Source organism: Enhydra lutris, unplaced genomic scaffold, assembly GCF_002288905.1.
Source record: "Enhydra lutris kenyoni isolate GAN:26980312 unplaced genomic scaffold, ASM228890v2 scaffoldscaffold38, whole genome shotgun sequence".
NCBI classification, from domain to species: domain Eukaryota; kingdom Metazoa; phylum Chordata; class Mammalia; order Carnivora; family Mustelidae; genus Enhydra; species Enhydra lutris.
In genome coordinates, this window is record NW_019154122.1 from 18,872,546 (window position 1) to 18,885,552 (window position 13,007).

At 61.2% G+C, this 13,007-nt stretch overlaps 1 protein-coding gene across 1 annotated transcript in view; it reads left to right on the forward strand.

Moving 5' to 3' along the window:
• Positions 1 to 13,007, forward strand: part of LOC111154738 (MORN repeat containing 1) — a 49,006-nt gene that overhangs the window by 6,135 nt on the left and 29,864 nt on the right. Inside the window, exons 7-8 of the mRNA XM_022514621.1 lie at positions 8,391 to 8,487; positions 9,697 to 9,807. Of these exons, the coding sequence (XP_022370329.1) occupies positions 8,391 to 8,487; positions 9,697 to 9,807 (208 nt within the window). The remainder of the gene's footprint in view (positions 1 to 8,390; positions 8,488 to 9,696; positions 9,808 to 13,007) is intronic.

Genomic DNA, 13,007 nt, shown 5'->3' on the forward strand with positions numbered 1-13,007 from the left:
GCCTCTGGATCTGGGACCTGAGTATCAGAGGGAGGCGCTGCTGGGAGCCAAATCCCGCGGGGAGACAGGAACACCCGCATGTTACTGTGGAAATGGGCAGCCAGTGGAAGGCCCCGTGGACACCCCCAGAATGGACCTGGGGCCAGCCCGCACAGCCGGGCTCCTCGGGAAGGGAGACTCGTGGTGTGTGTGACGTTGTCACGGTGACTTTGCCACGGTGGCTGCAATGCCCCCACTGAATCCGGGGCCACGGGAGCCCAGGTGCCGCTGCACACGGCCGTTCACGCGGGTCCTGCCGCTGCTGAGACCGCATCAGATGGCCAGGGAGAGACGACGCGGGGTCCAGCTCCCGCAGCACGGAGCCAGCCAGGAAGAGTGGCTTTGGGCCGAGAGTGGTAACAGCTGGCAGCGTCACCGAGACAGCGGCTGGCGGGGCGCCCAAGGGGGCAGCTGGCGTCCCGGCCCCGCGCAGCAGAGCTCAGACACCGGCCTGGAGCGTGGACAGCCCCCGCAGCAGCCTTGCCCTTCGTCACACAAGCTCGGCCCAGGAAGGCAATACCCCGGCCTCGGTCAGGGCCGCTGGCAAGGGCCAGCGTCCCCCGTGCACATCCGTGTCGCTGCCGCCCCACTGCTTCTTTGCCAGGGGCTGTCCGCCCAGTCTCACAGGGCCAGCTGTGGGGCATAGCACGGGCACCACAGACAACCGTCCACGGTTCTCCAGAGCTGCAAAGCGGGGGAGACACTGGGGGCAGGTCTCTGTCCCCTGCCGCCCCACCGTGCCACAGCTGGCATCCGTGCCAACGTGCAAACCAGCCCTCGAGGGGCCGGGGAGGACAAGCACCAGAATATTCACGCCACAGGCACCGGCCTCTGTCCTCAGCCCTTCTCCCCACTTCACAGATGAGGACACAGGCCCAGCGGAGGGGTGGGGAGTTCCGGCCTGGAGCCCCAGTGAGAGTTGGGGGGCGGCTGCATGTCCTCTGACCCGGGTGGGTCCCCTCACAGCCAGTCGGGCCAGTGGAAGGAGCACCCCGTTCTGCGGACCCCCCAGCACTGCCCTGTTCCTAGAGGCTTTTCTGGCCCTCGGCCCCTCCTCCGCCCGCTGGGCCTCACTGCAGGGCTGTGGCTGCCCCCGGGGCCCCCATGCAGGCCTCCCCTGCATGTCAGGGCTCAGCCCGGAGCAGACAAGGGCAGCAGCTTTCCACACCGCCGGCTGACCTGGGCACCCACCGCCTGCCCAGCGCTCCACCAGGGGGCAGCCCAGCCCCGGAGCGGGGCGGCCCGGCAGCCCTCACGGGGGCTTCTCCCGCTTGGGAGACATTTTGCTCCAACTTGAGCGCTGGAGCCGGGTCTCAGCCCGAGCCGCCTCAGGCTGCTCCTCCTGCTGGCCAGGCTGCCGCCGTCCCCAAGTGAGGAGACATCCACCTGGACGGTCGCCCCTCAGTGTCACAGGCTGCTCTGTCCCAGCCTGCAGACCTCAGGACCCCCACACGCCCTCGAGGGAGGTGGCATGTCTTCGACGAGGGGCCCTCCCACAGGAGTCAACATGGAAGACTGGTCCTCCGGCCACATCTTCCCCAGGATGCAGACTCGTGTCCACATGCATATCTGTTTGCTTGGCAACTTCCCAACTTTCCGGAGCGTCGTACCCAAGGACCTGGGACAACCGTCTGCCACCTGCAGCTGTGAGTGCTGCTGGGACACCCGTCCTCCGTGGTGCTTGCGGTGTCTGTATCGGCCGCCCCCAGCCACGCGCGGGGGCAGGGATGTGTGCAGCCACCTCGCCCACAGCCCTGGCGCCGATGGGACGACTCCAGTGGCACCCAGGTCCCAGAGGGCAGGCGTGGGGGTCCCTCACGGCATTCCTTGGTCCTCCAGCCACTTTCTTAACCAGCTTCCAGAAGGCCGTGCAGACGGGGCGCGTGGAGAAGGGCTGCGCCCAGGAAAGCCACATGGAGACCTCGGACACGACGACCTCAGACTCGGAGACCTTGGACACGGAGACCTCAGACCTGGCACCCTTGGACGTGGCGACCTCGGGCACGGAGACCTCAGACCAGGCGCCCTCGGACACGGAGACCTCGGAGTCAGAGACCTTGGACACACGGCGCTCTCGGACACAGCACAGCACCTGCCGCCACCAGCACGCATTCTGGAGCCGTTGGGAGACTTCGCTCACGGTCTGTCTCCAGGCCTGGCCCATGGGGAAGGCTCAGGCCTCTCCACGTTGCAGGGACGCCTCACGCCTGACCTCCGACCCTCGGTTATCAGGGTCACCCTGTAGCCTGGGCGGCATGGGAAGAAGCTGGGCGCTACCCCAAGGCGCGTCTCCCATGCGGGCACGGTGTTCCCTGGACTCCCACTGAGCAAACAGTCGGCCTCCTTTAAAACCATCTCTGCGTATCGTGAAACAGGCCTCACGTGAAATTCGCAGTTGTTCCCGCTAAGGGCACGGCTCCGGGCGTGAAGCACAGTATACTGTCGTGATCCCGTCCCCACTGTCCGTCTCCAGGACGTTCCATCTTCCAGACTGACGTCTGCCCCCAGGAAACACTAGCCCCCCGACCTGTGGCACCCACCCCGCCACTTTGTCTCCGTGGATCTGACTCCCGCAGGAGCCGCGCATGCGGGGAGTCCCGCGGGGCCTGTGCCGTGGGAAGCGGCTTGTCTCACTGAGCACGACGCCCTGGAGCTCCGCCCCTGCCCCTTCCTCCCTCAGGCTGGATAACAGTCTGTCACATGGAGGGACCCGGTGCTGCACCTCCGTCCTTCCACCCACGGACCCCGGGGCCGCTCCCACCACTGGGCCCTCTGAGCGCGGCTGCTGGGGACGCGGGGGGCACAGCGCTCAGCCCCTGCACCCAGGTCTTCGGGGCGCATGCCCAGAAGACGAGCTTCTGGACCACGTGGTGGCTCCCCGCTGGATTTCTGGGGAACCCCACGCCGCTCCCACAGGTTCCGATCTGTCCACACCTCGCCTGCACCTGTCCCTCCTGCCCTTGAAGACAGCCGTCCCCACGTGTTCTGGCCTGCCCACAGTCCAGCACCGACTATTGCCGCCATCGAGGGATGTGGCCTCCCTCCGTCCTTGCTGGGCTCGTCTGCCCGGCCTCACCATCCTTCCCGGCAGACTGGACTGCCGGCCCCGACAGCTGCTGTCACCCGGGGAGCACAGGCTCTGTCACACACACGGCCGGGACGCAGGAACCATCCTGTGCCTACTGGTGTGGCAGGGTCTGTCCACCTCTTGCTTTCTTCCCAGGGAGTGCCGACCCCCACATGAGGCCCTGGGCAGCCGCAGACCCCACCCTCTTCAACCCTGAGCTGCCCAGAAAACTGTCCTGGGCCCCTCTCACCACAGATCTGCCAGCTTCTGATTTTTATTTATTTTTGAGGTAATTTTATTTCCTCAAAGATTAGACAACAGAGGCTGAGCTGTCCCTTGGCCATGTCCTGTGTCAGCCGAATTGGACAGAGAACCTGCCAAACCCAGAGAAGGGGAAGTTCCAGGAGGGGTGGTACCTGCAGAGGCGCACTCGGGGCCGCATGGAGTGGGGGAGCCGGGACACCCCCCGCCCGCACACGGTTAAGTCTGCCTTCCCGTGGCAAGTGCGCCTTTGCCCCAAGGTTCCTGCTGCCTCATCAGCAGATCCCCCAATGCAGACCGTTGTAAGGAGCCTTTAAGAAGTTAGTCCCAGGCAAAGTCCACTCCTGAAAATCATGTTCTAGCGTCTTCTGTCAGGACATAAGAACAATGTATCCCTAAGCCAGAACTGCTTCTCCCTCTCCCGTGACGGGGGCCGCACGGGCGGGGTTGGGGCGGGTGGTTGTAACCGGCTCATCTTGGAGAGAACGTTTCCTGCCTCTGTGACCCACTGAAGGTTCTGCCCGGGTCACCCCCGGGCTCCGGGCTCGCACCCACTGGACCACCTCCAAGGGACACGGGGGCGGGCGTGCCCAGCAGCGGCAAGCCTACTGGCTCCTCCGGGGGACGTGGCTGTAGCACAGTGACCCCCGCGGGCACAGGGCAGCTGCTCCTAGAGGCACAGCATTCGGAAATCCCTGGTGGAGCCCAGGAGCCGGTACCGCTCCGTGGAGGCGAGCCACGTACCCCACAGAATGGAAGCAGATCCAAGCTGTCGGGGAACCTCGGTGACTGTGCAGCAGAGCGGTCCCTACCGTGTGTCCGCAGGGTGGTCCCCGCCAGCAGCTGCCGGCTTCCGGCCGTCCCTGGGCGCCTCTTCACGCACGCCGGCTGTTTTCGGGTTGGCTTTCCCAGAGGGAGGCCTGCAGGTCGGTACACCTGCTGGCCACACGGGGCGGCCGGCCTTCTGTGCGTCCCCTGCCCCCAGCTCCCAGCCGCCGCTGCGCTCACCTGTGTGTCTTTGGGAATGCCGCTGGCCATTATGTCCCCAGGCCACCCTTCACAGCCCAGGAATGTGGGGCCCTGACTGCAGGGGTGCACTGCACACAGGACAGTCGGGCATCTGGGTCTGCTCACACACAGGGGAGGGGTCCGGACTGCCAGAGCCGTCGTGGGGGCCAGCGCCACGCTGTGTCCTCTGTGCGGTCCGCACGTCAGCAGGCATCAGAAACAGACACAGAAAGGCAGCAAGAGCCACAGTGCACACCTTGACATCCGAGGAACTAACGAGCAAGGTCATGAAGATCCAACACAGCCATGACCCTGCTCTTGCTGGGGACACGGATGAGCAGGGGCACACCTGTGCCCCCACATGCCGGCCTGCGTGCCCATGGCAACCCCACAGGCTGCCCCACAAGCTGGAGACGCAGGCCCCTTGGACAGTCCCAGGGCCCAGGCAGGTGGCCTGGGGACATCCGCTTATGTGACCTAACTCCAGACCACCCTTTGCTGGTCTACAAGGTCGTGACCTCCCAGACGGTGGTCCTCTGCTCCAGCTCCGAGGTTCAACGACGGGGGAGGCCGTCCCAATACCGCCCAAGGCAGACATTGGGGAGCTGGGCCATCGGGCCCTCGTGGTGTGGCCAGCCAAACCCTGGCGCCACAGGCAGGACGTGACCCATGTGCCAGGCTGGACGTTCAGTGTGTGCTGGGGGGCACCGGGTGGTGTGGGGGGGCAGGTGGAGAAGCACAGTAGCTCTTCCCTCGGAAAGGAACATAGAATCAACAGAACAGGCTCCCTAAAATGAGAAGAGAATCAAGCTCTTCTCACAGTTTATTCCCACCACGTGTGCCTGGGAGAGCACCCAAGGAGGCTCTCATCCCAGCGGCCCAACTATCCTGGGAGCTGTGGGCGCGCAAAGGTGGGCCCACCACGGAGGCATCTGCAACACCCCCTTGGGGTCCCAGGGGCCCCCCAGCAGCTGCAGGGTGACAGGCGTGGCTCCCCGCCATCCCGCAAGACCATTTCCTAATGCTGGGTCCCATCCCGCCAGTGTCTGTGGTGTGGACAAAGCCCTGTGCCCCCTCTTCCCGCATCACCCTACGGTGCACAAGCCCTCAGCAGGGCAGAGAGGGGCAGGGAGAGAGCAGAGGGAGCCCCCGCCCCGGGTGGGATGCGCCCCCCAACTGTCCTCCGGGGGAACCCCCCACCCCCTCCGTGCGACGCTTTTTAAAGTATTGGTTCATGCATCGGGTGCAAGTCAGCTGAGAAAGGGCAGAGTTTTCAAAGGTAGGATTTATAACATCAATTAAGATTCCGCGCTGCTGGGCAAGGTACGCCGCGCCCTGGAGTGCGCCTGTCCTGGGGGAGTCTGTGTTAGCGCTGCAGACACCCAGCCCCCACCAGACGCCCCAGCAGCCTGTGAACGACCCGGGAAAACAGTGGAGGGTAAGTGTAGAGCCCCGCACGCCCCTGGAGTGGGTGTGGGACACATGGCCCCACCGGCCGTCCTGGACATCTCTGGGTGTGGAGGACCCGCCAGTCTGCTCCCTCTCGGGCCAACCCGAGGCTGTGCCTTCCTCCAGGAAACAGCGAGAGGACTGGGCCGAAGGAGGGAGCGCGGAGACAAGAGGTGGCCGTTCTCACGGCAGCAACAGCTACGATGCGGATGACGGGCCAGCAGCCATCTCACGGCTTAGAGAGCCTCTTGGCCTGTCTTGAGCCCTCACGCAGTCCTGAGAAAGCCAGCAAGTGTTTATGACTAGCGTCCGTCCGTCCGTCCATGGGAGCTCTGATGCTGGGCTCCAGGAGGGCGGGAAAGGGATGTCCGCTAGGAAGCGCCACAGGCTTGGCTCCATCTGGCGGGAGCATCTGGAGCCCACGATGGGGAGCCAAGCGAGGGAGGTGTGGACGTCCCCGCTGCGGGCGTGGGCGGGGTCAGTGCTCTGTGCACACTGGACTCCGCAGCCAGTTTCCAGCATCTTGAATCCCAACCTCCCACCTGGGAGAGCCCCTGAGCACGTGGCCAGGCTCCACGGGCCCCACGCCCATCCCCAGCACACCTGCACAGGGACGGGAGCGAAGACTGGGAGGCGAGGGCAGGTGGCAGGCCTGCCCGGGGCACACAGTGGGCACAGAGACCCCAGCTCTTGCCACTGGGAGGGCGGAGGGAGGCTGGGGAAAGGTGAGGGGCCCCTCATGAAGGCTCTGTTCTCCCGGAGGCACAGCCCCCGCCCGTGGCCGCCGCCCCCAGCCTGGGCCCCTGTCGGGGCTGACCGCATCCCACTGTACCAGCTGTTACTGCCAGGCCTGGGGACTGAGCCCCGTGGTTCTAAGTAGACCGCACAGTGGGTGCTGGGGGCAGTGGACGTGGCTTGGCTCCTGTGGGGTTTGCGTTCTTTTGGCTGAGAGTCCTGTCGCCTGAGTTGAAACCGGTGACTTCTCAAGTCCGAGGATGGTATCGTGAGGGAAAGGGTTTCCTGGCAACAAACCGTTCCAGCGTCGTCTTCACATCCAAGCCTCACCCGCCGGCTCCCAGCAAGCAGAGTCCCCGGGGGCAGGGGCTTAGCGTGCAGGCCCCCTGCCCTCCCAGGATTGTCCCCACACCGACCCACGGACGGCAGCCCAGCCCAGCGCGCCCTGCTGTCTCCCACCCAGGTCATTTTGCCCATCCCATTGAGAGAGCCGCCCCACCACACACACACATGCACATGGACACACCGAGGCACACGTGTGCACACGCATGCAACAGATGTACACAATTGCACACAGATACGCAGGTGCACACGTGGGAGCAGGGGCGCGTACATCACCTCAAGCGTGGACACGTGTGCAGTGACTCCCTGATCGCAGGGCCAAACGCCCACGCTGGCTCTAGAGTGGCCCCCGCAGCTGCCAGCGGGCTCCCTGCCCCGAGTCAGGACAACAGAGCGGGGCCCACCGGTCGTGACTACAGGGCCTCACCTCCACTTAGGTCCGGCCCGTCACCTGCACACGTGAGCCACTTCCCGGAGAACGTGACCTCAGCCTCGCGTGGCCCTGAGCATCCTGGGAGAACCACCAGGGTGCCCAAGCCGTCATGGGGCTGACTCGGCTCTCTGGGCCTCCCCCGAGGTGGGGGGCAGCCTGGCACCCCAGCAGGCAGCCCAGCCACTCCTGCCAGCTGTCCAGTGCCCTGGCCCAGAGGCCAGCTGTGCTGGAGCCTGGCCACGGAGGTCCCGCCCCCACCCCGCAGCGTGACCTGGCCCCACAGCCCTGGTGCTCGGTGACTCTGTTCTCCAAGTCGCCCCCCGGGCTCGGGGCATCCGAGTTCTGCAGAGCTGCGGCTCTTGGGCCATTCTCACAGCCCCATGGCCCCTCGTGGTCCCTCCCAAGGGAGAGCCAGGCGCCAGCCTCCACTGAGCTGCCTCCCACGACACCTGCGGGCAGCGCCCTCCACGTGGCACCGACGGCGCCCGGGCCTCGGGAGAGCAGGGCAGGGACACGGGAGCCCCGTTAGCTCCCTCAGAGGAGCGCATAGACCCACACGGCTTCCGGCTGGTTTTTCTTCTAACAGGAGTAATTCCCACTTAGATGAAATACCATCAGGACCTTGAAGTTTTCCACGGAAACAGTTGTGGCTCTCGCGTTGTCCTTACGCCACTGTGCCTGTGGTTCAGAGAGGCTGCTGGGGGGGGCAGGGGGGTTGCACGCGGGCTCCGAGGGCCCCTCAGGGGGCTTGTTGCTGGTGGGGGCTCCTCGCCCGCACCAGTATAGTCTCTACTGAAAGGGTCTTTGTGCTCCCAGTGCCCCGTTCGAAGCGTTCGCATAGGAGCCGTTGTCCCCAGACTTCCCGGCTTCTCACAATTCCACTGCGGAGGGACTTGGAGGCAGGGCGGTACCACGTGATTGCCGCCCCTCGGGGGTGGTTTTCCAGCAGCCTCAGTCCTCGTCTGTTGGGGGGGATGGTGCTTTCAGGGACCCCGGGCCTCCCCCTGCTGTCTCATGTCATCCATGGGCTCTGAGTCCACACGGCTCTCTCCGCAGGGACAGTGGCACGGCGACGTCTTCAGCGGCCTGGGCCAGCTGACCCACTGCTCCGGGGCCGTCTACCACGGGATGTGGATCAGTGGCCACCCGGTGGGTAGGTGCCTCTCCCGCCCCTGCCTCCCCCTGTCTTCTCGTGGGGTCGCGGTGGGGTCTGCTGAGTTCTGTCTCCGATGGCCACAGGCGCTCGCACAGGGATGCTGAATCCGGAGGTGGTTGGGGTCAGGGGTGAAGTGGGATCTAATACCCCAGCCCCTTTAGGAGAGACACGTTCCAGTCGGGTTTCAGAAGGACTTGCGACTGGTCTGCCTTCGGCTCAGCTGAGGATCTCAGGGTGCAGGGGGTCTGGGGGCCGAGCCAGCCTTCCCCAGGGTCCACCGGGAGTGCCTTTGTAACTGTGCCCTGGGAAGAGACCCAGATCTCAGCCCACCCCACGTGAGGGGTGCTGGAACCCCTGGGTGTGAAAGCCTCGGCAAGGGGGCATAGGACGTGTCCTCGCATCCTCCCAGCAGAGTCTCAGCAACCACCAGAGTCCACCTAGGCCAGCTGAGGCGGACTCTGGCCTCCCCCTGCTGAGGGCCGGGTTGTCCCCCCTCAACGGAGCAGGGCTGTCCAGGCCCACCGTCTCCGTGAGGCACCTGCTGCCGTCCACACACACCTGTGCGAGCTCCCTCCTGGCCGCACGTCCTCTGTCAGACTCAGTCTTGTCCTAAGCTTTAACCACCCTCACCCTGGTGCCGCTACCGGCTGGGGACGCAGGGGGAGCAGACACCGAGAACGCCATCTCCAGCTGCTCCGACCCCAGAGGCGCCCTGCACGTCCAGCCTGTGGGTGGCCACGCCCCGGCCAGCTCCCCAGCTGGTGTCCAGGGCGCCTCACCTGGCACACACGGAGCCACTGACCAGACGCAAGGAAGGCGGGGCCAGAGTCCCAACCAAGCAGAGGTGTGCAGGAGTGTCCCCCCAAGTGCAAATCCGAATGCCCACGAGCCACTCGCTCACAGCCCTTCGGCGCTGGGTGGGCTTTCGAGGCCTCTGTAGTGTAACCAGCTCTGCAGTAAGTTGCTTAAAAGTCACAGCTGACCCTCAGGATGGGTCACAGTCTCACTCAGTGACGGCCCGGGTCGCTGTGTGGGGTGGCACGGGCAGGGGACTTCCAGCCACGCGTGTGATGACCACACGTCCCTCCCCCTGCGGTGCCCTGGGAAGCGCGGCTGTTCCGTGGGGGGCCCACGTGGGGGCCTGGGCTCGCGCGGACAGCGGCCCCCCTGTTCAGCTGTGCCGCGCTCTGCTCTGCTCTCTCCCAGCACAAGCCAAGAAGATTGTGATTCTGGGTCCGGAGGTGATGGACGTGGCTCAGGGCTCTTCCTTTACCGTGAGCGCTCAGCTGCAGCAGGACAATGGGGAAGTGGCCGAGGGTGAGTGTCTCCAGGGTGACGGCTGCAGACGTCAGGTGCTTAGGGTTAGGGACGAGATGCCCTGTGTGGCTTCTGGTACGGGGACACCCGCAGTAACTCTTGTTTTGTCCTCATCTCTGGAGCCTTGTCAGAGGGGGCGTGTGAGTCCCGTGTGTGTGCATGTGTGTGACATGGGCGTGTGCCCATGGCCATTGCACAGCTCACAGGACGATGTGTGGCTTCTCGGGGCTGCTGGTGTCTGCGGGGACCTGTGCCTGGCGAGGGGCGAGTTCCTGTGTCCTCCATGGGTCATCAGGGGAGGACAGATCTCCAGTCCAGCTGCGTTTTGGGGAATGGTATCAGCTGAGTGGCAACATAGAGGTTGGACAGCTGACCTGCCAGAGCCCTTCCCGCCCATGAGCAGATTGCCCGGTGCGGAGAGGGGCGTCCTGGCCTGGCGGCAGGGTGGAGGACCCCAAATGCGTCCATCAGCGCCCCGGCGGTCACGGTGCGGTGGCCGGGGCAGGACCGCTGGCAGTACATGCCTGCCTGAGACGCTTAGTGTCTGCTAGTTTGCCTGGGGTCAGCAAGCTTTGACGAGGGCGCCACGATGAGCAGCACTGAGCAAGGACAGTCACAATCGGTTCATTTTAACAACTTTATTTTGGTGTCGTTTTTTTGTGTTTTTTTTTTTTAATTTTTAAAATTTTTTTTTTTTTTTTTTTTGACAGAGATCACAAGTAGGCAGAGAGGCAGGCAGAGAGAGAGAGGGAAGCAGGCTCCCCGCTGAGCAGAGAGCCCGATGCGGGGCTTGATCCCAGGACCCTGGGATCATGACCTGAGCCGAAGGCAGAGGCTTAACCCACTGTGCCACCCAGGCGCCCCTTGGTGTCGTTTTTATGGCTCGAAATTCTCAAGTATTAAGTGACTCCTAGATTTTCAGTAAATTTACAGAGTAGAGTACCACCAGCCCCCAGTTCTGCTTCAGACCATTTCCTTCGCCTCAGAAAGACCCCTGCTGCTCGCCGCAGCCCGGCCCCCACAGGTGTGCCCTCTGTGGCACTTGGATGAGTAGAGTCCCACAACCCGTGGCCTCAGGTCCTGCATCAGTGACCGGTGTCCTTGGCTGCGGTGACCCACGTGGACGTGCTGGCGCTTCACGGACCGCGCCTGTGCCTGGTTTCCCGGCTCATCTGTTGGTGGACATTCAGGTCCCTGCACTTTGGGCAGCTGGAAGGTTTGGGGCAAGTTTCCGTGCGGCCTGTGTTCTCTGTGTCTCAGTCATGCACCCCTGAGTGGAGCTGCTGGGTCATATGCAGATTTACGTGTAACTTTCCAAGAAACTGCCAGACTGTTTCCCAGAGTGGCCACACCAGTTTACAGTCCCACCAGCCGCATGGGGCTCGGTTCCCTCCACCCTGCCCATCCACAGCCATCCCGGGACTGTCAGCCAGCCCGCTGAGGCTCTGAGTCGCACTTCCCTCCCAGCAGTTGGGGCCGAGCAGCTTTTTGTGTGTTTACTGGCCCCGTGTGCGTCTTCCCTAGGGAAATGTTTACCCAACTATGTCGTCCATCTTTTTAAATTAGGCTGTTTGCTCTTCTTGTTTTTCAGTTATTGGAGTTCTTTATGTATTCTGGATACTAGTTCTTCATCAGTTACATCTTTGCAAATCATTTCTTCTGGTTGCAGCTCATCTTGTGATTTTCCTTAAGCATTTTTTAAATATTGATTGATTTGAGAGTGAGAGCATGCGAGTGGGGGGAGGGAGCAGAGGGAGAGGGAGAGAGAAAATCTCAAGCAGACTCTTGCTGAACACAGAGCCTGAGTCGGAGCTCAATCCCACAACCCCAAGATCATGACCTCAGCCAAAATCAAGAGTCGGATGCCTTACCGACTGAGCCAGCCAGGTGACCCCATCTTGTAATTTTCTTAATGCTGCCTTCTGAAGTGCAAAGGTTTTTAATTTTGATGAAGATTTGTCAATTTTTTCTTTTATAGATCATAATTTTGGTAATGTATGTAGGAATGATTAGCCCGACCCAAGTACACAAAGATATTCTCCTGTTTTCTGCTAGAAGTTTTGCTCTTGCATTTCTGCAATCCATTTTCAGTTAATTTTTCTGGATAAGATAAAGTTCTCAGTTCATCTTTTCTCTTGTGGCCGTCCAGCCATCCCGGTACCATGTGCCGGAAAGTCTGTCCTCTCCCCATTGAAATGCCTCAGCACCTCAGTCGAAAACAACTTCACTGTCAGAGTGAGGGTTTGTGCAGACTCTGGATTTTGCTCCGTTGACCCATATGTCTGTCTCCACACCCCACACCATCTTCATTATTGTAGCCTCACTCTGAGTTTGGAAATTAAAGACTCCTTCGATTCTGCTTTCTTTTTTAAAATTGTTTTGACTATTCTGGGAGCTTCATCTTTTTTACAGTTTTTTTAGGATCAGCTTGTCAGTTTCTGCAGGGGGAAAAAAAAAGCCTGCTGGGATTTTTGTTAGGGATCGCTTTGACTCTGGCCGGGAAGAGCCACCATGAGCTGCACTGCATCTTCCCATCCATGAACATGGGACACCTCCCCATCTATTTATATCTGTACTTTCTCTCACCAATGTTTTGTAATGTTTAGTGTGCAAGTCTTGCACTTGTTTTGTTAAAGTTATTAATAATGATAAATAATTTATCAACATTTTGTTTATAACTTAGTTATAGTTGGTTCAGTAATTAACGAGTCATGTTTGTTCTTTTTATATTATTATGGATGGAATTGTTTCCTTACCTTTATTTCAGGAATTCCTAGGCTGCAATTGATTTTAAAACAACATCTTATGTCCTGTGACCTTGCTGAACTCATTTGCTAGCTCTGCTGCTTTTCCTGAGGATTTCTTGGGATTTTGCTATATGGAGAATCATGTCATCTGCAAAAACATCCAATTTTGCTTCTTCCTTTCCAGTCTGGATGTGTTTTCTTTCTTTTGTCTGCAATATTTTCTATTCCCACTGGCAGTGACCAAGGTCTCCAATGGCTCGACCTCCTTGCCGGCATTTGTTGCCATCAGTCTTTGTAGTCCTCGCCATCCTACTGGGGACAAAGTGGTGTCTTGCGCTTCTGATATGCTCCTCTAACAAGTCATGATGTTGAGCATCTTTTCAGATAGTTATTGGCCATTTCTATGTCTTCTTTGGAGAAATATCTATTCAGATATTTGCCCATTTTTAAAAA